This window comes from Ambystoma mexicanum, chromosome 2p (assembly GCF_040938575.1).
Source record: "Ambystoma mexicanum isolate Mex_15411 chromosome 2p, UKY_AmexF1_1, whole genome shotgun sequence".
NCBI lineage: Eukaryota > Metazoa > Chordata > Amphibia > Caudata > Ambystomatidae > Ambystoma > Ambystoma mexicanum.
In genome coordinates, this window is record NC_090923.1 from 68,357,318 (window position 1) to 68,381,610 (window position 24,293).

Sequence of the window (24,293 nt, forward strand, 5' to 3'; positions counted from 1 at the left end):
TTTCATTAGTCACGATACTCACCCTGACAAAAAACATGTCTGCAAATTGCAAGACATATATACCGATAGGGGTTAGGTGCACATCATCCTTTTGGATGGTGGGTCCGCCCACGCATTCGATAATTGGAAAGGAACAGCTGGGAAACAGTATGCGAGGCTTTGGCTGCTTCTGCATTCAGTCTCCTGCACCGAACCCTCTGAAGCATGCACGGCTGCTAGAGCTTGGCTTGAGGACATAGCTGGGAGTTCCTGGACTAGCCCTGATGCTGCACGGCAGTGCTTTGGAAAGAAGACCTATGCTTGAGCTTTGCTCCATCTTGTTCCGGCACATTTCCAACCCTTTGCCGCAGTAATTCAAACCTGCAACCCTCTTCTAAGCTCATCATAATGCACACGGGCCTTCCTGCTTATTTCGTTTATAATAACACCCTAATGGCAAAATGACGGCAAAGTAGTCTGAGCTTCCATGCATGCATTTCTGTCACAGCCTATTCTGCATCTGGCCCCACCCCAAGTGACATTGTTACAAGTAGGTGCTATCCTGCTATGGGAGTCCCAGCACCCCTCCGACTCCTAGGCAGTTTTGAGTGACTGCTGGGTTCAGATCCACCTAGCCCCACCTCACTTAAAGCCTTGGCTGTACCTATTCGCTACAGGAGATGGGGATTTGGAAACCTGCAGGGATTGCTCTTAGATCTGTCGGCAACATTTTACATAGATGTTGCTTCTCGCCTCGGTTTGTGACTCTTACAGGTCCTAACATCTATTTGCTTTAAGGTCTGGTTACATTTATTGTGGATTATTATCTTAACAGAGTTGATTTAGGCTAACATTGGGGTTAGCAAGATGTGAAGCTACTCTGAACATATTTGTTGTGTGGATGTGGAGGCAGGCCGCCAGGTCTGGGTTTTGTCCTGTGCTTTGTGATTTGGCAGGACACCATGTGTCATAGCGTTGGCGCCTGGAACGAAACCAGACAGCCTGGCATAGCTCCCTCCACGAACCCTCTCCCTGCTCCACCTCTAGTTAAGATGAGTAAAAGTGGAGTGTAAACTCTGCGCCTATTTAGTCTATGGTCTCTCTTATGAGACTTCCTATAGGTGGCGGTACTGTAATATTTCATCCCAGCATTGTTGGAATGGGCTATTATTGTAGCATTAAAAGTGAAGCATTATTGCTAAACAAGCATTTGCAATGCCAAAGGTTTGGCTATTTGTGGATTACCTGAGCATCTAATGGCAGTGACTGGCAAAAGCTTAAACCTCATGCAGAAGCCAAAAATGTTGCCTTTGCCAATGCTTGTTTTAACAAGGACTTTAGTGGCTTTGCCAATGCTCGTTTTTAACAGGACTTCAGTGAAGGACACGCATAGTGATTATAAATCGAGTGGCTCAAGGCAGACCTGGTTTAGACATTTGTATTGCGCCAGTAGCTTGTGGTGCGCTATGAAGGCACAGCATTGTTTATAATGTGTAATTACTATTCAATTCCAATGTAATTAAAAATCTGCCGGTTCTTGACTTTTAGTTGTATGCTCCCCATTGCTTAATGGGAAATCTCACAATTGCGCCCACCCCAATATTAGATAGTAATAGTATATTATATACAATATTAGCTAGTAAGCTACGGCCCTGCAAACATAGCAGCAAGGTTTGCACAGCATATCTGTGTAAGGTGTAGAAACGGTATACATCTCTACATGGCCATGCCTTGTCAAAAATAATGTCTAAACGCGAAATATATTGATTTATGAGCAAAACAATGCACAACAAAGTGTACCCCTGCCCAGGCAGAATTCGCGGACTTGGGCAGAGTTCGCGGGCTGCAGTGGGACTGGCAGCACAGACACTGCTTGATGATAAGCAAGCAATGCCCTTGCTCTGCTGATAAACTGTGGGAAAAGCATCATCGCAGGGGGGGGGTGCCGGTGCATTTTCCGTGCTCCCAACAGCTGAAAGTGTAGCCGGACAGAAATAGCTGCGAAATTCACTGCGCTTCTAAAAATACCGGCGCGCCGCTGGTGGAGCAAGGCGCGCCTCGCCGCTGTCCCCTTGTCCTTTTATGGCGCGCGCCTCAGGTCGGGAGCGCCTGGAAGGAATGGCCGGAATGTCTAGGCCCCAGGCCCCTGTGCTGAACGCCCTTACTCATGGCCCAGAGCCCTGTCCGTCTGGCCGCAGTCCTGCGATCCCTCGATGGACCGGAAGCGGACCTCGCATTCCTGGCATGGCATGGCTGCTTTCCCAGAGCACCCGTCCCGGGATCGGAAACATATCGCTGCCCTGTTTGTGGTCATCTCTGTCTGCACCTCGGGCACGGTTTGCCAGCATGTCCCTTGATGCAAATGTTTGTGTTTTTCTGTTTATAAGAAGGCGTGCCGTCTACTACCAAATACCTGCTCCCGAGGGGCATCACATTAGAGGCGGGCAGTCTGCCACTGGACGCAGGGCATGTGCCCGTTTCCTGCATCTCACATTGCACAGACCCTACACGGTCTCCAGCTTTTCCCGTGTGTGTTTACTCTGACTTACTCCTGCCCAGTAATAGATTCTCAAGGCAGTAACACTGATTTACTCCTCAATTACTCTTCTCTTTGTAGGAGTTACTCTTCCTAACTTCTTTATGAATCGAATAGTCGCCCTCCAGGAGTCAGCCAGGAGTCTGCACCTTCCCTGTGAACCTGTCTTTGGGGTGTTGGTGGTTTAAACCCCCACGTCCCACTGAAGTTTCAAACCCCACCGCGTGGAAACGCCCACATGGGACTACAAGGGAGGATTGACACCTCAACCCCTGCGCGGCTCTACAGCCTGTGCGGTCCTAGTCAGGGTCGGACTGGGCCATAAAATAGTCTTGGTACCAATGAAAAAGTGGCCAACAGTTGTAAATGGCAATTCATTCCTTTAGTGACAGTTTGAATAGTACCCAAGTGGGAGATTTAAAAGATAAAATGTGATGCAAATTGTGAATTTTAAAGAATATTTATTCAGCAACACTGATATGATATGGCATTTATAACACGCCTATAGACAAGTGTTTCAAGGCACGACGAGGCCCGGGAGGGGAACAAAGGGAGGACGGACAACGATCCTACTAGGCCAGGTGTTATTCAGATCGCGCAAGTGCGAGTGAAGGGGGAAGGGACAATGCAGTACATGGGAATAGGTAGTAACAATATGATTGGTTATTTATAACGCGCTTAATACACAGACGTTTCTAAGCGCGGACCAGGGGATCGAATCTGTGTTGCTCTGCGTGGTCTTGCTTCCAAGTCGAGCATGTTGCTGCTGAGCTATCCTCCCAATAAGTAAAGTAAGGACCAGGAAGTGGCAAGTGCAAGGATAAGTGCATAGGTAAGTGCAGACATCAGGTGTCAAGGGCTGGGAGGGGGACTGTAGGGATACAGAAACAGTCCCCAAGTGCAGGGGTTGCCAGGTAGGCAGTGCAGGTGTGACGCTGGTGGTGAAGGTACCTGGGCCTAAGATCATAGCGTGTCCTGGTAGCCAGTGCAGTTCCGGTTACAGCCAGGAGGTCAGCAGAGGAGAGGAGGAGAAAAAGCAGATGCAAATAGAAAGGTTTTGAGGTGCCTCCGGAACCGGAGATGGTTCTCCTCAAGTTTAAGGGAGGCAGGGAGGCTGTTCCAGAGGGTGGCACAAGCCGAAGAAAGAGATCTACCACCAACTCGCTGCTTGGCGAAGCGACTGACCCTGAGGGAGTTGGAGGCGGATGAGCGAAGAGCTCGAAAAGGAAGATATTTAGGAAGACAGAGTTGAAGGTATTGAGGCCCCAGGCCCCAGAAGGCCTTGTGGACGATGCAGAGGGTTTTAAACATAATCCTCGCAGCCACTAGGAGCCAGTGCAGAGATTTCAGTCCTGGAGAGATACGATCCCTGGGCTTGATGCCAAGGACAAGTCTCGCAGTCCTGTTTCAGATGAGTTGCAGAGGTCGAAGAGTAGAAGCAGGCAGATCTAGAAAGAGGCTGTTGCAATAGTCCAGGCTAGAGAGAACCAGAGCTCTGGAGACAGCGAACTTCTGGGGGAAAGAGAGGAAAGGAAGAATACCTCTGAGGAGGTGCAGTTGGTAGTTTGACTTCTTAGACATGTCAGAGATGTGAGGAGAGAAGTGGAGTGTAGAGTCGAAGATGACTATGAGGTTTCTAGCCTCGCAGGTGGGAGCAGGAAGAGGACCAAGAGAGGCCGGCAGAGAGCTACAGGAAAGGAGGGAACGGGTGTACCGATCAGGAGAATCTCAGTCCTACTGGCATTAAGGCAGAGATCGTTGGCGCCACACCACTCCTGGGTAGCAGACAGTCAGAGATGAGGGACGGAGATGAGGGATGGAGAGGACGCCGAGGGTAGCCTGAAAATGAGCTGTGTGTCGTCCGCATAGCACTGAAAGTTGGGGCAGAGAGCAGCGATGCAGTGGGCAGGAGTGCCAGGTATTGGTTGAACAGCCAGAGAGAGGTTAGACCCCTGAGGGGACACCACAGGTAGAGAAAAAGATTGAGGAGAGGAAGAACCCAAGTTGGCACTGGGAGTGTCGGTCAGAGAGGAAAGAAGTCAGCCACGCCAGAGCCTGACCAGTGATACCCAGGTTATCACGGAGACGGTTGAGCAGGATGGCATGATTGACAGTGTCAAAGGTAGATGAGAGATAAAGCAGGATGAGGACACAGTTGGTGTTGGAGTCAAGGTTGGAGAGCAGGTCTTCACAGATGTTCAGGAGAGCAGTTTCCGTGCTTCTGGCAGCACTGAAGCCAGACTGATGATCTCCAGGAGCTTGCCCAGGAAAGGGAGTGATGGAGATAGGGCGATAGTTAGCCGGGCAGGAAGGGTGGGCCACACCAGCATTTTGTTTTTGGTTCGGCCCTGGGCCTATTGCCCTATAGGCCAGTCTGAGCCTGGTCCTAGTTTACTAACTGTGTCACTCAGTGGGACCTCCACACCCCAAATGAAGGACTTTCAACTTTGCTGCAGTGAGACTTAAGAGCCATCCTCTGTCCACTTGCATACTCTTTAAACCGTGTCTCATTTTTAGTTTGTGCTATTAGGCGTTGCCTGCGACACCCAATAGACCAAACTGTTGTATTGGAGTACAGATAGGGAGAAATGGCATGTGAGAAGGGACACACAGCTTGTAGGTGTTTGGACATTTGCCCACCCATTTGCCTGCCCATGGCCATGCTAATCCCTGTGGGATTTCCCACCCAGTGCCTGCCCCTGCCCACTGAAAACATCTCCTTGTGGGAACTTTCAGCTCACTTTAATCAAGCCTTACCATTAAACTTTGCACTCGGAGTGCATGCCAGTGTTTTCTCAAAGTACTCTTCTGAGATTTAATGAGTTCATTGAAGTTGTAAACCTGCTGCTTATGTGATAAGCATTTGTTAACTAGGTCTGCCTGATTTATAAGCACTCTGTGTGTCTTTCACTGAAGTCTTGTTAAACAGAAGTTTTGGCTTGTGTGTAGGTATTAGGCATTTGCCAGGCACTGCTATTAGATGCCCAGTTGCTCGAACCATTTTGCACCTGCTACCATCAATGGCCAGTTAATACCACTACGGCAGTGCCCGGCAAGCGCCTTTCCCATGCCTACACAAAAGTCCAAACTGTTGGCATTGCCAATGAGGCTTCAGTCACCTTGGGACAATCCCTAAGAAAGCTTTTTGTATCATCTGCAAACTGACGGATCTTATTTTCTGAATACTGTGCCAGATCAATGATGGCTCCATTGGAGGGTTTTGAAATCAGTGCTCAACTTTCTGTGATCTTAGATAAATACTAATAGGGTTCAGGGGTGGTCTATAGGGAACTCTGGAGATTTCCCGGTAGACCTTTGCACCCTGGGCCTCTTTTGTGTGGTGAATTATTTTATTTCCAAATGTTCCCATAGGAAAAGGGTTGTGCTTGCTCAAAATGTGTAATATTTTAATGATAATGATGTTATTTATGTAGTGCTTATGCCTAAGTGCTTTACAGAGAAAATATAGAAATAGAATATCAACCTAACCGAAATTGGCACTCATTTATCAACCTCAGAGGAATGAAAGGTTGAGTTGGCCGTGCTGGGATTTGAACCTGTGACCTACAGGTCACAGACAGATTGGAGCAGCAAGCGCTCCACCCACTGAGTTATTCTACCGCCGACTTACCCTTTACTAATATGGGGCAACTTTGAAAATGATTTCCAGGGCTTCTTTTGGTTCTGTCCACTCCTGATAGGGTTTATAAGGCGCACAACGCTAAGAGCTGCTTCAGAGGGCCAAAACCAGTAGAGCCTAAAGGGTCTCAAAAAGCACTCCCAATCGGGTCAGGAAACATTAGCTACATTCTCTGCAGGTAAACCCCTCAAGATCAGACCTTCTTTCCATTTTCTTAAATAAAGCTGATAGTATCATCTTTTCTGACCCTTGTATCTGAGAGCAACGAGGACTATTGCTTTGCTCCACTTAACACTCACCATTGGCCTCCAATGCTGCCAAATGAGCTGCACACGATGGGAAGATTTGCGACTGCAATCTCAGCCTTGAGGAGGAATTATTGCATTATAATATAATATGGTCCTTTGCAGTTTTTATGAAGCGCCTAGGAAGGGGTAGATTTCATAACTTGGTTCAGCGTCGAGGCGCTCTGTTTTACTTCCTGCAGGCAAGGGATTGTGATGTAAATTGCTCTCTGGAGCGGTACCTGATGGCAGGTACTTGGTGGCAGCTGTAAATGGTGACTCTAAATGTATAACCAATATAAGTCTGAATGCTGATATTTGGATGCATTTTTGTTAATGTATTTTATCGATTCATGATTAAGTGTATTTTGATCAATCATTTTTGATGTCGGTGTAGATTTTATGTATTTTATGGAATTTGGATTTTTGATTGTTTTGCTGTCTGTGTATGTGTTTTGGAATGCTTAAGGAAAGTATGTGGATATGGCATCATTGACTGACATATCAAAGCCAACGCTCCAAGAGAAGATGGAGAAGTTGTGTTTGGTTGCCACTGACAATAAAAAGAATACAAATCCTGACACATTATCATATATCGGAGAAAAGGGGACCTTTGAGACTGTTATGAAGACACTTCAGATCACTAAGAGCTGACTGCACTGTCGTCATTTCTTAAACTATAAATGGTCGCGAAGCACATAGTTGAAGACAACAACTTCCTCTACTCAATTTTTATCATGCTGGTTTTAGGCACTAAAAATGGTCACATCAGGTGAGAGGTCTCTCTGTAATGTCTACCTCTAGTTTAAACTCCATGATCAGTCATGGAAGTGGGCATTAGTAGGCTTCAGTAAGGTGTTGCCTGTACCTCCTGTGCCCACTGGGAAATTGGCCCATCACTCTGGGCCTGCGATAGTTACTCTCCCTCCCCCCCACACTTTGCTGCTGGGCCATCGCTTCTTTGCCAACATTAGGCTCCTTGCAAGTTGATGGGTTTTGACCGGTGTTACCCGCTCTGTGGGTGATGGGTAGGGACTTGAAGGAGATTGTGGGTTCCAGCTGAAGCCCGTTCAAGGATGCTGGTGACGGCCGGAGAGCTGGGGGTGAAGAGATGTGCCAATAACAATAATGTCCAAACTGCTGGTAAAGTAATTTAAATGCTTTTAAAAATAATGATTTAAATGTGGAGTGTGTCGTTAAAGAAATCCCTCAAGGAAGTCATTTGATGGCTAGGTCAAGCTTTAAAAGCGATCAAGATGGTTTTAGAGCAAAAAAGGAGAACGACATTTATTTTAATGAGTATTGTGTTACAAAAAAGGGGTCTAAATTAGACCAAAAAATGAATAAAAGATGCATATGTAGTCAATGAAAACATTGTGACACTTATGAGACAACAAAGCATGTACATAAGAGGACATTAAACAAACAACAGATAGGTCATTTGGTGGTAAGAAAAACTTATAAATAATAACAATATCTGCATCACACCAGTATGCAAAAAATGAACATCAATTTATGAAAAAATATGTATCTCCACTCTAATTGTGGTAAATCTTCAAATAATGACCTTAAACAGGTTTGGCCAGGACCTAGTGAAGCTCGCTCTAATAATTTCCCTTCATAGCCAAGGTCATGGGAACAGAGTCCACCAAGGATATTGGTGGAGTTTGCCGGGGGAACAAGGACCCTTAATCTCCGCTGCGAGGGGTCCTCGTCTCTATCTCTATTTTCCACACCGACAGCATCTCGATTAGGAATCTCTTTATGACATAACGGACCACCTTGGATAGCATGCAAGGAACAAACGCCCCCCAAACAGTGTGACACAGATCCCCTTAACTCTTGATTACACATCTATGGTAGGCAACCTTTTTAAAGAAGCTTCAGAGGAGGGAACCACACCCACGCCAGATAGAACCTTCTCTGTCCCCTGAGCTCGATTCCCTTTGTGGGAGACCTGATCTTCAAAAGGGAGCCACAAAAGACAACATCTGCTGGTGTCACAAATAGCAAAGCAGCTTCAGTTGGAGCTTGCGTGCCTCAAACATCGTTCAAAGACATTGTGGTAGTAGTAGTAGGTCTCGCGTCAGTCGTAGGGGTTTTAGAGAGTACTGTTTTTGAGAGTGGTTGTGCAAATACATTACGATTTTTTTGCAGAGAGATTTTTCTTCCCAAGTATTGATTGTTTTTTGTTTTCTTCAGAAGCACACCCCTGGAAGCTCTCTTAGGCAGAGCTGGCGTGCAAAGAGCTTGAGGTGAGATAGACATCTTCTGGACCACCTCCATTCGAATGCGAATCAATATGGATTATAGTGTTGTTCGCCAGGGTCGTCTCTGTCATTTGAATAATTACAGGAGATCTCACATGACCCAAATCTGACAAAACTCTCTTTTTGACATGCAATATTGTTTGAAACCAGATCAATTAAGAGATTCCTGAGCTTCCATTATTTCCACTGCTGTACCTCTGAGAAGCACTCAGTATTTCCCAGGCCTTTACAGACAGTGTTTCTATAGAATCCTCTGTGGCCCTATACAGTTTTATGTTATAAAATTTAAAGGGCAAAGAATCCAATAGGATAGAATTCGATTTCATCTCAGTCTGTATTTTTTCATGTATGGAAACCAAGATGCAGAGGGTCTGATGTATGTCTGCTAATGTTGGTAAATCACCAAGTTTTAGATTAGTAGCCCTCCACAGCGTTGGAAAGAAGAACGACGCCTCGATGGAGAAAACTCTGGCGATGACGGTATCAATGATGATGAGTCAAAATCAGCGGCATACCTATCACCCATAGGCGGAGGTGTGTCATCCATACTGTCATTGGAAGTGGAGATTTCACGTTTTTAGCCTCTCCGCCAATCGTTCAATGTCTGAATGTTTGCTCCATCTTTCGCTCTGGGTTTCACATGCGTCTTTAACCATCACCATCACCACCACCACCGCCATGCCATGAGCTGGCTATAATGTACTATTCCCACGAAATCCAGACAGAGAGTCGTTTCCAGACAGAGAGTCGTTTTCAATAGTCCCCTGCAGCAACATTCTGGGTTCACTCGTTATCCACCACTTGACCATAAGCTGGATAACTACTATTCCCAGGCAATCTGGACGAGGAAGCCTTCTCGATAACCCCTTTTGCCATGCAAGGAAAGTAGGAAGTAATTGCCATTGATTTCTTTTCTTATCAGACATACAGTGTTGTCCGACATCTGTTTCACATGTGTTTGAACTGATTTGTTTACCTTCTCTTTCGGTATGATCTTTGCAATATTTACCGCTGGAGAAACTGGTGCCGAGCTAGATGGGTCTGGTGAAGGGAGTCGAGGCAGATTCACTCACCAGCATCTCAGCGTTGGAAATATAATGACTATTAATCAAAGAGTGGTTAAGCATTTTGTTGCTCCTCAAGTCAGACATGAGCTTTCCAGAGATTCAGCAAAGGTATAGCTTTTACGCTACTAATGCTGAAACGCGGCATGTTGTCAGTAGATGGATTTGAAGTGTAATGAGGCACCCAGCACATAGCACAGTGCACCGGCCGCACAAACCGCATGCGCAGTACTGAGCATTAGAGCAGGAGTTCAAACCAATAAGACTGCAATAAGTCGCCGCGGCTCAGAGCATTAACTTGCAACACTCACCACAGGATCTCCGCCAGCTCAGAGGTTCAACGTTGTAGCCGTAGACCCCGGCAGGCCCCAGCAGATCATTTCAAACCACTTTCTCTGCCACTCCCATCTGGCAAGCTGCAGGTGACTGCTGCCTGTGTGGCCGTACCAGGCATTGATTAGCCATTTGCCCTGGCGTCCGTCCTTGCCTCCACGCTGCCCGTGCGTTGCTTCTTGTCCCTTCCCTTCCCGCCTCCCAAACCTGCCCTCCTCCCCTTATTGTACCTCCATCTGCAGGCCATTTGTTTCGGGTGTAGCGACACGCTATCTGACCCCTGCTTCTTTCCCACCTAACGAAACAGGTTGAGTGGAGCCCTCGCCCCTCCTTTTGAGGCTATTCTATAGAAAATTGCAGGCCACGCCCACCGCTCTGATTGGCAGACTCACCTGGTCTTAACTGACCCTGCCAGGGCAGCCCTCTGCCCGGCAGCCCCTTTGGTTAAGGGCCTCGTGGCAAAGGGCTGCTTCAACAGAGGCAGCTCCAGAAAGTACCAGCAGGTGTCCGCACGAGAAGCCAGTGAAGCCATCGACCAGCCGTCAACCAGCAGCAACCCAAAAGTAAGTGTGGCATGGGCGGGGGAGTATAGCAATTACTCTACTCCCGAAAACCCTGCCACTCAACATTACCTCACCTCAGAACTATGAATGTTAGCAATACCGTTAGATTTGTTTACACCTAGTTAGATTGTGAACATTAGCCTGTGTCGCATCTAGATAGAATCGCGATTGTTAGCAATGCCACACTAAGTTAGAATTGTGAATATTAGCCTACGCCAGACCCATACTAGATTGTGATTGTTGACAATGCCGCACTTGGTTAAAATTGTGAACGTTAGCCTACGCCGGACCCGGACAGGATTGTGAATGTCAGCAACACAGCATTTCGTTAGAATTCTGAACATTAGACTGCGCCAGACCCATACTAGATTGTGAATGCCAGCAATGCCGCACTATTAGATGTGTGATCATTAGCCTGCGCCAGACCCTGACAGGATTGTGAACGTTAGCCTGAGTCGCTTCTAGATAGAAATGCAAATGTTGGCATGTCCCGCACGTGTGTCACTGTGTACCCTGCTTTCCTGTTCCCCATGCTGTTGCTATATATCCGTATCCCCCCCTCCTGTCGCTGTAAGCCTAACCACATGTCTCTGTGTTCGTGTGTTGCCCTGTACCCTGCCATCCTGTTCACGTACCTGGTCCCGGGCGCATTAAAGATAACCATCATATTACATCACTACACTTACTCTCTACTATACACCATCATTCAACTAGAACACAGCTATGCCCCTGATTAATTTGGCTTAGCTGTTCATATATGAATACGACCCCGTGAACACCTCATCACCCTAATAAAACACATCTAACCGAGCACATTCCGGCCTAGTTGCTCACATATGCGTCCCTCAGGCTTAACACAGCCAGAGTCTAGTCTGGGTGTCCACCCACCAGACTGCACACATCCAACTGATATCTTCAGCACCAGACCTAACGCTAGGATGCAGCTACCATCCAGCAATTACATCAGCTGCACACATCTGGTGCACCCACGCACCCTATCACACCTTCTCTCTTCTGACCAGCCAGAACTACGGTTCCCGAGGGCGTTCAACCTACCACGCTTTGAGGTCATACCAATGATATATTGAGCGCTATATAAATGCCAAGTAACATAACATAACTTCCAGCCACTTCTGTTCAAAATGTATCTTTTGTTCACAAGGGCAACTTTATACCCTGGTGCGTATAACGTACCAAACTGCCCTTGTCACTGTGAAAAGCTTTTCTAATGTGTAGCAGTGTTTTTTTTTAAAAAAATAGGGCAAAGTTACCATGCAAACCTGCACTTGCACCAGTACAAAGTTTCTGTAATGTGGCCCTAGGAGTGTGGTTAATTAGGCTGAGCAGATTTGTTTCACCAACCTGATCAAAGCAACAACCATTATTGGGGCTGTAGGTTAGCTACAGGGGTAGGGTGACCAGGCTTTTGGTGCCATCCTTGGAATTCAGTCATCAATTCCTTCTTTGAAGCTTTCGATTTTGAAATTGAAAGAAAAAGGAGGTTCTCTGAAGGTTTTGGGTCTGGGACAATCTTTATTTGGGCCGTTTTGGTTATTGAGTTCAATATTCCACACGGTTTATCGGTTTTATTTGAAGCTGCTGTTACTCCGGTGCTGTCGTGTGGAGCTTTCCTTGTGCTCGTTTCTGCTTTTTGGTTTCCCTATGTGCGTATTTTGAAAGAGTGCTTTCTTGCTTTAGCTTAAGCGTCTGCTATTGATGTTCCAGCAATGTTTGTTTCGCGGTCTGTCATCTCTGAATCAAACAATTTACGACTTTTTTTTTTTTTTTTATGGGATCACTACATCTCGGGTTCGTTCAACATGGAGTTGAATTCGGAGTTAATTGGGATAGAGCAGAAGTTTGCCATTGAGTGAGTGCCTCGTTAGTCTTTTTTCCATGTGGTTCATCAGGTGACTGGATACATGTCTCTGTGGAAATAGGAAAAAGAGCCAGACCCAAAACTAGAGAGTAACGCTGAGTGTAGAACGACAGAACATGGCATGAGGGGCTGCTTCCCTAAGGGGAACTCCGAGCAGAGAATGGCTGAAAATGATAAGACGCTGCTGTGCTAGTGGAACGGCGACCTGATTCTAGCTGGACATGGCCATTATTTTTAAGGAGGAGAACGCTGAGTGAGGAGTGGACTCCCGCGTGAGAGGTTGCTATGGCGGGCAATTGACATTACTCTGTCTGAAGGGAACCACCGCCCCACTGAAGCTCTGCTGAAGAGCTAACCCATCAACTAGTGTTATGTTATATTGAAAGTATAAAGTGCAACGTTCACCCTAGGACAGCTTGGCGCTAAACAGCAAATGGAAGGGAGCTACCAGCTAAATTAAAACAGATAGGTTTTCAAAGGCTGCCAGAATAACAGGTGAGCCTTCGTAGTGCGAAAAGACAATGGAAAAGAATTCCACAGCTTGGCGGCAACGATGGAGAAAGCTCGACCGCCAATGTATGCATGCAAACTTTGCATGCAGGATCACGACCAGACAGGCCTGGGCTGAGCGCAGTGCCTGAGCAGGAACGTAAGGAAAACATTGAAACAGCAGGTATCCCGCAACTACATCGATACTTAACTAGATACTTAAAAGTAATGCGCTTAACCACAGGGGGCCAGTGCAGGTGACGAAGCACGTGAGTAGCACAAGAGTATCAAGAGGCCAAGGAAGCAAATCTGGCTGCAGAATTCTGTAAGACCTAAAGCCGATGAATAAGATAAGCTGACTGCCCCAAAAACAGAGCATTACAATAGTCCAAAGCAGATGGGACAAGGGGGGCAACTACCCGCACCCTGCATTGCATGAATATAAAAGGAAGGAGGATTTTTTGCTGAATGTGGTCTTTCTGACCCACCGCACTGATCCGACTTTCAGTAACAGAGTGGTGGCGATTCTTTCTCCCAGATTCTTCGCAACCAGCACAGGAATAGGAAAAGGGACAAGAGTAGAAGGCCAAAGGGTTCCAGAGAGCAGCGGCAGAAGGGGGGCCCACCACTAGCACCTCGGCCTTGTCACCATTCAGCTTGAGCCAATTCATGCCCATCCATTCCCCCATGGCCACCAGGCAAGTTCTGAGTCTGAACGCCATCTCATCAAATGAGCGGTCCAGACGCACTATAATTTCAGTGTCATTAGCCTAAGAGTAACACAGGAAGCTGTGAGAGAGGATGAGGTTGGTCATGGGCTGAATGTAGATGTTAAAAGGATCGGAGAGATGGCGGACGCTTGAGGCACACCGCTAGTAAGAGGAACAGAAACCGAGCAAAACGGTGGAAGAGACCAAGACTGAGTCCAGCCAGATGGAAAGGAACTGAAACAAGATAAAACTGCACCAGAGAGGCTGCCCTGGCAAGGCGCTTAAGCAGGACCGTCTGGTTGATTGTCTCAGAGGTGGTCCTGAAGCCACACAAGATCATCAGCTACAGAGACCCGCACTCCCTCAGTATCGCAACCTGGTCGAAAGCCGGACTAAAAGGGGTAAAAAAAAAGATGAAGCCTCCAAAAATGAGCTGAGGCAAGGGACCAGTATGGATTCCAAAAGCTTCATCAAGAAAGGGAGTAAAGAAACAGGGCAGAAATTGGAAAAAACAGAAGGATCCAGGGAATGTTTTTTCAAGTGTGGAATAACTAATGCATGGTTCAAACTGGCAACAATATGGCCGAAACTTAGTGAGAGATTAACCGGCTGAGTAATCGGAGGAGCAATTAGAGGCATAGCTTCCTTCAACACAGAGAGCAGAATAGGATCTGTCGGAGAAGCAGATCTAACTTTACCAGTGATCATAATTATTTCCTGTGAGGAAAAAACAGGAAAAGAAGACCACAGACGACGTGGCTGAGAGCGAGCGAGCACATAACTTTAAACAATTCTCTGGGTTGATTAATGGAACCTTCAATTCTGTGCATGAAAAAAGGCACCCTTCACGGATAGCTTTCAAATAAAGGGAGGAGATTTGACGAAGAAACGTGGTCTGTCCAGATGACTGTTAAAGGAGAGTATACAGTAGTGGGCGACTCGGAGGCAAAGAAAAGATTCAGGGTATTGTATTGCTGAATTTATGGGTAGGTAAAACCGCCAGTTGTGGAAGTGCGAGGTCATGCCTAGCAGAAGTGAGATGATTAGCCACTAAATCAGAAGGATCATTTGGTTTAAAATTAAAATCACCAAGCACGCGCAAATTATCAAAGCCGAGTGGAAGATCAGGAACTAAAACCAAAAATGTATCGCAAAACTTAGCCAGAACCAGGAGGACAGTAGATGAGCAAAATATGAGCCGACCTAGTACTAGAAAGAGTTAATCATAAGTTAGAGGTAGCGAGGTGCCAATGAACCTCGAGCTCAATATTCTGGCAGAATACTAATGCAGGCGGCAAGACCCAGGCAGAGGAACTGGTCCACGGAATCTAAAGTAGATGAGAATAGCAACGCCGCCACAGGACGAGAGGAATGAGTGGCAAGAGTCAGAACATTTGGGCATGATGTCTGTGTCTTCAAGGGATGGGGAAAAAGTGAGACTGCGCTGAAGAACCAGCAGTTTTTAGGGGGGTTCCAGTGAAAGAATGTTCAGACAGAGAATAAAGCTAAGAGGCTTAAAGAAAGCCCAAGAAAACTGCATGCTGGGAGTTCTGGCAGCAGATTATAGCACAGGTAGCAATGAAAGAGAGTTCCAAAGCTTGTGGCAATGAGATAACTCAAAAGAAACAAAGTAGACTATCTTCTGAAAATGACATCATGTCACTCCCCCAGTGAGCGGCGGTCGAGGGAGAGAAAGATGTATTGGGAGTTGTGGTTTTAATACGTCAGAAGGCAGATCGTTTGGTGATGAGTCCACAAGAGAACTAAGGTGAAATGTCTTTTGCAAGATGAAGTCCAGTCACTTCTCTGTATGCAAGAAGGACTAAAGGAAAGTATGTCTCCAACAGAGGAAGGGCAGACTAGAGCAATCATTCCAAGACAGGGAATCATGGAATACATGGCAACATGTTACTTGAGGAGAACCATCTCCGGTTCCGGAAGGACCTCAAGACCTTCCTCTTTGCTTCTGCCTTCTCTCCCCCGCTGATCTGTTTTCTCTTGGCACTGTGCACCTGGCCACCATCTGTCCCCTGGGCCCAGGTACCTGCTCACCCTGCCACCCTCCTGCACTGCCTCCTGGCCACCCCTTGCACTGGGGACTGTATCTGTACCCATATAGCCCCTCCACCCCCATTTACTTCTTTTCAGCACTTATCAGACTTGCCCAGTCTGCTGCCTTAAACACAGCACTTGCCACTTGCTGGCTGCACTACCACTGTTTCTTGCCTCCATTTTCTATTTATTTGTATTTATTATTATTTATCTGCTCTACTCTGCTCCACACTTTCTACTCTCCCCCCTTCCATGCACTTTTTCCCTTTCCCTTTTCCCTTGACCTTTCCATGCACTTGCGCATTCTCAATGTCACTGGGCCTAGTAAGATCGTTGCTGTGTTTTGTGTTCTCCCCTGTTCCCCTCGCGCTCTGAAACACTTGTATACGAGCGCAATACAAATAAAATATCATATCATATAACATGGACTAAAAGATACAATAATCCGTAGCCACAGGGAGGGCAGCTGCGAGAAAGAATAACCGAAAAAGGAATTTAAATTAAAGAATTTGGGAGAGGAAAGTATTTCTTCTTATTTTGTGATGCAAAACAAAGCCTTTTTTATTTGAATTGTGATATCAGAATCAGAGGCCATTCACTACATATCCCAACCATTGTAGATGCCAACAGTGATACGTTTCAGTCACTCACCTAACTACGCCTGATCTTCATGGCAAAACCAGGGGAAGTTCCTAGCTTCTGGATCTTATTCAATATAGCCCAGGTTGTGATGCTGCTGCTCTTGTCTTTGATGGGAGGTATAAGAACAATGAAAGATATGCTTGTTTTATAATTCTTCTCTCATATGTTAGGTTGTGTAAAAATGTGTTTAGGTTGATTGAATCATCACATTCTCCTCCAGTCTAAGCAGAATTCCTACAGTTTGGCTCCAACTGCCACAAGCTAGGTGTGAGAGTCAAAACTGGGTGCTGATTGGTTGGAATGCCCAGCCAATTCAAGTGGCAGAATCATTCTGCCCAGCCCGAATTGCTGGAATGGCAGGCATTCAGGCCAATCATCGTGCACTGAATGGAACATTGGCTCAAATATCTACAAGTATGTGACAGAATATCTGTAGTGTACTCTCCTGAGTTTTAAAAAGGTAAATGCGGCAGGAAAATGCGCTCTTCAGTTATAGCGGTGTAAGTGATTAAACCTATCTGGCTTCCAGCCCATCCATATAGCGGATCCATTCGAAAACCTTTTTGCAGTCCAAAGAAGTACCAGCAGCTGGGTGGAGAAACAGCAACCTCCCAGAAGAAAAATTGCAAGTAGCCTGAAATTTGTCACAGCTATACAGGAGATCTGCCTTTAACAGCCTGTTGACAGCAGGAACATGCATCAATATTACACCGATGTTTATGACACTCCTGGCTTGACCTTGACACTATTAAATTAGACTAGTCCGAAAAATCCTAATATTAATCGGGGACACTGGTAGGCCCAAAGATGTGCCTACTACAAGTGATGTTTCATTGAAAATTAAAAAGCCTTGTATATGGCAATTCCATTGGTATTTCCAATTGTCAGTTACATCTGGTGACTCTGGGCTACCAACCTACAAAATGGATGGTTATTGATGCTAACCCTAAAGCAACATATTTCAAAGGAATATGTTGTGGGTTAATTTACAAAGTTATCACCATATTCGTTTGCCATAAATAAATGTGCCTGTCCTATCATTTAGTGATTGGTCCTGGCACAGAGCTCAAGGGTTGGGAAAACGGCCCCACAGAACTGACGACAGCTGGCGTGGGCTGAACGCTAAAGTCCCTTCATCCTACAAGAAGACCCATTCCCAACTAATCTCGGTCCGAAGGTGGACTTTCAAAGGCTGAATGGAATCCATGACGGACCCTTGGAACTTGCCCAGCAGGGGGCCGTGGTTCTACCAGCACAACCGTGGCATCCTGCACAGGCATAGGCAGGCAAACAAATGGTGCTTCACAATGTGGTCTCCTGGAGTCTGGCCTTGCTGATATGAAAATGTGACTGAGACTACAAACGGCAACTCGCGTATGCCCCTGCCAGATCAGATCATGTCCAACATGGCATCAGGTTACGCACTGAAATTGTTAAAAGAGAGAATGTGGGCGCAATATAAAAGAAAATCAACAAATAAGCAAGATAATGTGTTGTCGTAACCCCCTTATAGGCTCTGTTATCCATATTTTATGTTAGTTGAACTTGCAAGCTATTTGTGTTAGAGGGAGAGCATCTATTAACTTGTGGCATGCAATGGCAGTCCTTCGGCTACTCATAAGACAGCATTAGAAGCCAGGCGGACACTGGTGGAGAAGGTATTGCAAGTGTACACATGCTATTCATATCTACTGCCATTCCATTGAGAACAAGGGAAGTGTTAATTGAGGGGTAGTAAAGCTTTCTAGTAGATCTGAAGTTGCCCACAACCCTCAGAAGTGAGGTTAAGTAGTGAAGACCAAGTCGATCAATTCTGGCATTTTCAAACTTAAGACAGGCTCATCATTCAAAAAACCTGTGCTCATGAGGTTCCAGACAAGTTACTGTGTCCCCTCCTGAAATGTAAAGGCGGCATTTAACTGAGGAACATTGATATGATGTGAAAATGTTTATTATACCCTGTACTTCTCTTGCAGCTGGCAGATTTTGGGCTCTCCACCATCTTCCAAAGGAACCAGGTTCTTGAGACCTTCTGTGGAAGTCCATTGTACGCTTCTCCAGAAATTGTGAACGGTCTCCCATACGAAGGACCAGAGGTGGGTGCTTCGATGATGCTTTCCCAGTGTGCAATGAAGGTTGGGACCTCAGTGAATGAGTGCAGCCAAAGGCCCCATCTAGTATTGGACATATACACACTCGATAGTCATGGAAGAAGTGTCCGCATCTGTACTGGTCACACGCTTCGCAGGCTGCATAATCATAATGCAGTCTGAATAGTCCTAACTGTAAGTTAACGCCAAGTTTAAACGTTATCACTGTCATCAAGGGCCACTGAGGGGATGTCCAACTCCTGGCCTCGAGGGCCGGAATCCTGACGGGTTTTCATGATATCCTTCATTAATACTCATGAGGAAATATTTCCATACGTTTAGAATCATTGTATGCTAATTTATCTCATGAATATCAATGAGTGATATCCTAAAAACCCAGCATTGATCCGGCCTTTATTTATTTTGAAATCTATATAGCGCACCAAGCCCAAGGGCATCTAGGCGCTGTTCTTGGCAGTAAACAATGATATGGTTAAAAGGTTACATGAAGGCAGAATTGTTATCACAATTAATACGTTATTTCATGGCATTGACATTGTTACATAGTTGCAAAGTTATATGGTTACCGGGTTGCAGAGGTGAAAAATACAGTAGTTACTTAATTACTTATATACATCGATTGGTGCCCATGAGATTGTGAGTTCAAGTGAAGTGTAAGTTTGTGAAGTTATTTTTGTAGTTCCTGTGTAGATAGCCACATTTTGAGGTGTTTTCAGAAGGTTCAGTAGGAGGTGTCCGACCTTATCGCTGCTGGTAGGATGTTCCATTGTTTGGCCGCTACTACTGGGTAGCTACTGCCGCAAGCATTCTGCAGCTTGAATCGTGGGGTGGTGAGGCAGTGTTTGTAGGCTGATCACGTGGGTCTTTTAGAATGCTTGGACATGAGTTTATCTGTGAGGTATTTAGGTGCTTGCTTATGTAGACATTTGTAGCTCAATAAGGGTTTTGAAGTGGCTTCGCTCCTGTATAGGTAGCCAGTGAGTATCCCGTCTGATCGAAGATATCTGGGTCTTTTTTGGTATGTTGAGAGCTGCTCTCAAGGCATTATTTTGGATTACCTGCAGTTTTCTGATATTCTGGATGTTTGTGCCTGCATAAAGGTCTTTGCAGTAATCCAGTCTACACAAGATGAGTGCTCTTGCAAGGGTGATGCAGCTGTCGGGTGAAAGGAAGGGCCTACAGGCATTGATGAGCTTGGATGTGTAGGCTGCGGACAAGGTTTTTCTTCTTTCGAGACTTTGGTGAGACCTTGGTGATGTTGCCGTCTATGTTGAATGATTTGAAGAGTTTGTTGAGACTCAGTGAGGAGAAGTTCAGTTTTATCATCATTCAGGCAAAACCTGTGTTGGGCCATCCATGCCTGGATAGTTTGATAGATATGTTCAGTGAGTCAGTTTAAGTGCCATAGAAACTAGAGATGGATATGAGGATTTGGGTCCCGGTCAAATAGAGGCTTTATAAAGATGTCGTAGAGTATGGGTGAGACGCATGAACCTTGGGGTACAGCGCATGTGCCCGGGCTGGTGCAGCCGCTGAGACAGGTGAGAAGACGCTCATGGTTCTATCCGAAAGGAAGGTCTGTATCCAATGAATAGCGTTAGGTGAGAAGTTGGCTGCTGAGGTTAGGTGATTGCATAGTACGTTATGATTAACTAGGTCGAACACTGCTGAGAGGTCTAACAAGAGGAGGAGTACTATTTCCATTGTCTTTCATCTCGTACATTTGTATTTTAAGATCAAGTGGAGCTGTTTCTGTCCCGTGTCTAGGACCAAAGCCAGATTGCTGAATGCTGAGTACGTTGTTTGTTTCCAGATGGTTTTGAATCTGGAGATAAGCTGCTCAGTCCAGAATTTGGAGTAGGAATGGCACTGTGGTTATTGGTCGGTAGTTAGTCGTTATGTTAGGGTCTAGTGTAGATTTCTTTAGGAGCGGCAGGACCCATGCGTCTTTGAGGTTGGTTGGGACTGTGCCACTTTCGAAGGAGGTATTGTTGATTAATTTGGTGATGTAGGGTGTCAGTTTGGTCGCACAGTCTTTAATGAGTGAGGCTGGAAAAGATATCTCCCTGGCATCTTGAACGTTTGAGGCTAGAGATGATTTTGGCGGTTTCTGTGTTGGAAACCGGTAAAATTCAAAGAGTGCATCTGTATTGTTGATGCAAGGACTAGATGTTCGTTGTGATTGGGCAGGTTTCAGGCTGATTTATTTTTTTCAATTTTAGTTTGAAAAAGGGCTATTTTGTCAAGTAGCGCTTTTTGAATACCAAAGCAAGAACGCTCTTCTTTGATGCAGATTTCTGGTGGTGTCACAGGATACTCGAGTGCTCTCAAGATGGCAAAGAGTTCCTTTGACTCTGATTTGGCATTAGAGATTCTTTCATTGAACGTGGCACTTTTAGTTTGTATGACAGCCTGTTGGTAGTTTTTTGAGGCTACGGAGAAGGCTACTTTGTTCCGGTCAAAAGGGAATTTTTTTCAATAGGATTCTGCAGAATTATTCGTGTTTCGCAAAGTTTTCAAGTTTGTACAACCTGACCCTATCAATGATGAATGAATGAATGAATGAATGACTAAACAATTAGTACTTCCATGGAACCCTAACCCTAACCATGAGTGGCAGCGAGGCCCCCGCTATTGGTCTCCATAGGATAAAGCTAGCCTGGCAATTAGACATTGCCAGGCAAGGAAACCAAATGTCTTGGTGTTTTCCAACTCACCAACACTCAACCTTTGCTGTAGACCTAGATATCACAGGTTCCAATAACTTCAGTATGAAATGTATAGAAACAGCAACGCTATCATACATTGATAACGCGGCGTTAATCAAAATCTATTCATATACATATTTACACAGTAATTCCACACCCTTCTCTAGTTCATTCAAGAATGTACTCCCTTCCGCTGTCGCTTTTCTTTTGCTCCATTTGCAAGGATTCCTATGAAGGCATTATGTGAGATAGCTCAACAGGTTAAGTGCTCACCCTGAATACCTGTGTTAAACCTGAAGTTTACAGTTTCTATTCTGACCAAGGTCTCCTCGGCCCTTCATCCTGCTGTGATTAGTAAAGTGAGTACTTGAAACATTGGTGCTATTATGGCGCTAATCATTCCGTCAGTTAGAAGCGTTACTAATCCACCACGAAGCGCTAATAAAATATGATATTAATATTACTATTATCTGCTCTAAACCCCTACCCTACCTCCGAGAATATCCAGCTACGGCATACTAGAAAACCCACCTCGCCACTTATATTGCGCTACTGCATACTGGAATCAACCCCTATGGGCCCCACAGATGTTATGCTCATTCATAGTGGACCCCAGCTCACCCCTGTTAATATGCTACTGTATACTGTAACCCCATCTCACAGCAGATATTATGCTACTGCGTACTGGTATCCCAGCTCAGAGCACATTTTATGCTAATTCATAGTGGAACCCCAGCTCATCACTGTTAATATACTACTGCATACTGGCACCTCAGCTCACAGCAGGTATTAGGCTACTGGATACTGGCACCCCAGCTCACAGCAGATATTAGGCTACTGCATACTGGTACCCCAGCTCACAGCAGATATTAGCTACTGCATACTGGTACCCCAGCTCACAGCAGATTTAATGCTAATTCATAATGGAAACCCAGCTCACCACTGTTAATATGCGACTGCATACTGGAAGCCGCGCTCACAGCAGATATTATGCTACAGTATACTGGTACCCCAGCTCACAGCAGATATTAGGCTACTGCATACTGGTACCCCAGCTCACAGCAGATATTAGGCTACTGCATACTGGTACCCCAGCTCACAGCAGATATTAGCTACTGCATACTGGTACCCCAGCTCACAGCATATATTAGGCTACTGCATACTGGTACTCCAGCTCACAGCAGATATTAAGTTACTGCTTACTGGCAGCCCAGCTCACAGCAGATATTAAGCTACTGCTTACTGGCACCCCAGCTCACAGCAGATATTAGCTACTGCATACTGTTACCCCAGCTCACAGCAGGTATTAGGCTACTGGATACTGGCACCCCAGCTCACAGCAGATATTAGGCTACTGCATACTGGTACCCCAGCTCACAGCAGATATTAGGCTACTGCATACTGGTACTCCAGCTCACAGCAGATATTAAGTTACTGCTTACTGGCAGCCCAGCTCACAGCAGATATTAAGCTACTGCTTACTGGCACCCCAGCTCACAGCAGATATTAGCTACTGCATGCTGGTACCCCAGCTCACAGCAGATTTAATGCTAATTCATAATGGAAACCCAGCTCACCACTGTTAATATGCGACTGCATACTGGAAGCCGCGCTCACAGCAGATATTATGCTACAGTATACTGGTACCCCAGCTCACAGCAGATATTAGGCTACTGCATACTGGTACCCCAGCTCACAGCAGATATTAGGCTACTGCATACTGGTACCCCAGCTCACAGCAGATATTAGCTACTGCATACTGGTACCCCAGCTCACAGCAGATATTAGCTACTGCATACTGGCACCCCAGCTCACAGCAGATATTAGCTACTGCATACTGGCACCCCAGCTCACAGCAGGTATTAGGCTACTGGATACTGGCACCCCAGCTCACAGCAGATATTAGCTACTGCATACTGGTACCCCAGCTCACAGCAGATATTAGCTACTGCATACTGGCACCCCAGCTCACAGCAGATATTAGCTACTGCATACTGGCACCCCAGCTCACAGCAGGTATTAGGCTACTGGATACTGGCACCCCAGCTCACAGCAGATATTAGCTACTGCATACTGGTACCCCAGCTCACAGCAGATATTAGGCTACTGCATACTGGTACCCCAGCTCACAGCAGATATTAGCTACTGCATACTGGCACCCCAGTTCACAGCAGGTATTAGGATACTGGATACTGGCACCCCAGCTCACAGCAGATATTAGCTACTGCATATTGGCACCCCAGCTCACAGCAGATATTAGCTACTGCATACTGGATTAGCTACTGCATACTGGCACCCCAGCTCACAGCAGATAATAGCTACTGCATACTGGCACTCCAGCTCACAGCAGATATTATGCTACAGTATACTGGCACCCCAGCTCACAGCAGGTATTAGGCTACTGGATACTGGCACCCCAGCTCACAGCAGATATTAGGCTACTGCATACTGGCACCCCAGCTCACAGCAGGTATTAGGCTACTGGATACTGGCACCCCAGCTCACAGCAGATATTAGGCTACTGCATACTGGTACCCCAGCTCACAGCAGATATTAGGCTACTGCATACTGGTACTCCAGCTCACAGCAGATATTAAGCTACTGCTTACTGGCAGCCCAGCTCACAGCAGATATTAAGTTACTGCTTACTGGCAGCCCACCTCACAGCAGATATTAAGCTACTGCTTACTGGCACCCCAGCTCACAGCAGATATTAGCTACTGCATACTGGTACCCCAGCTCACAGCAGATATTAGCTACTGCATACTGGTACCCCAGCTCACAGCAGATTTAATGCTAATTCATAATGGAAACCCAGCTCACCACTGTTAATAGGCGACTGCGTACTGGAAGCCGCGCTCACAGCAGGTATTAGGCTACTGGATACTGGCACCCCAGCTCACAGCAGATATTAGGCTACTGCTTACTGGCACGCCAGCTCACAGCAGATTTATTGCTAATTCATAGTGGAAACCCAGCTCACCCCTGTTAATATGCTACTGCATACTGGCACCTCAGCTCACAGCAGGTATT

At 46.1% G+C, this 24,293-nt stretch overlaps 1 protein-coding gene across 1 annotated transcript in view; it reads left to right on the forward strand.

The window, feature by feature from the left end:
• Nucleotides 1-24,293, forward strand: part of LOC138566212 (NUAK family SNF1-like kinase 1) — a 235,144-nt gene that overhangs the window by 192,270 nt on the left and 18,581 nt on the right. The window contains exon 5 of the mRNA XM_069643269.1: nt 18,418-18,537. Within this exon, the coding sequence (XP_069499370.1) occupies nt 18,418-18,537 (120 nt within the window). The remainder of the gene's footprint in view (nt 1-18,417; nt 18,538-24,293) is intronic.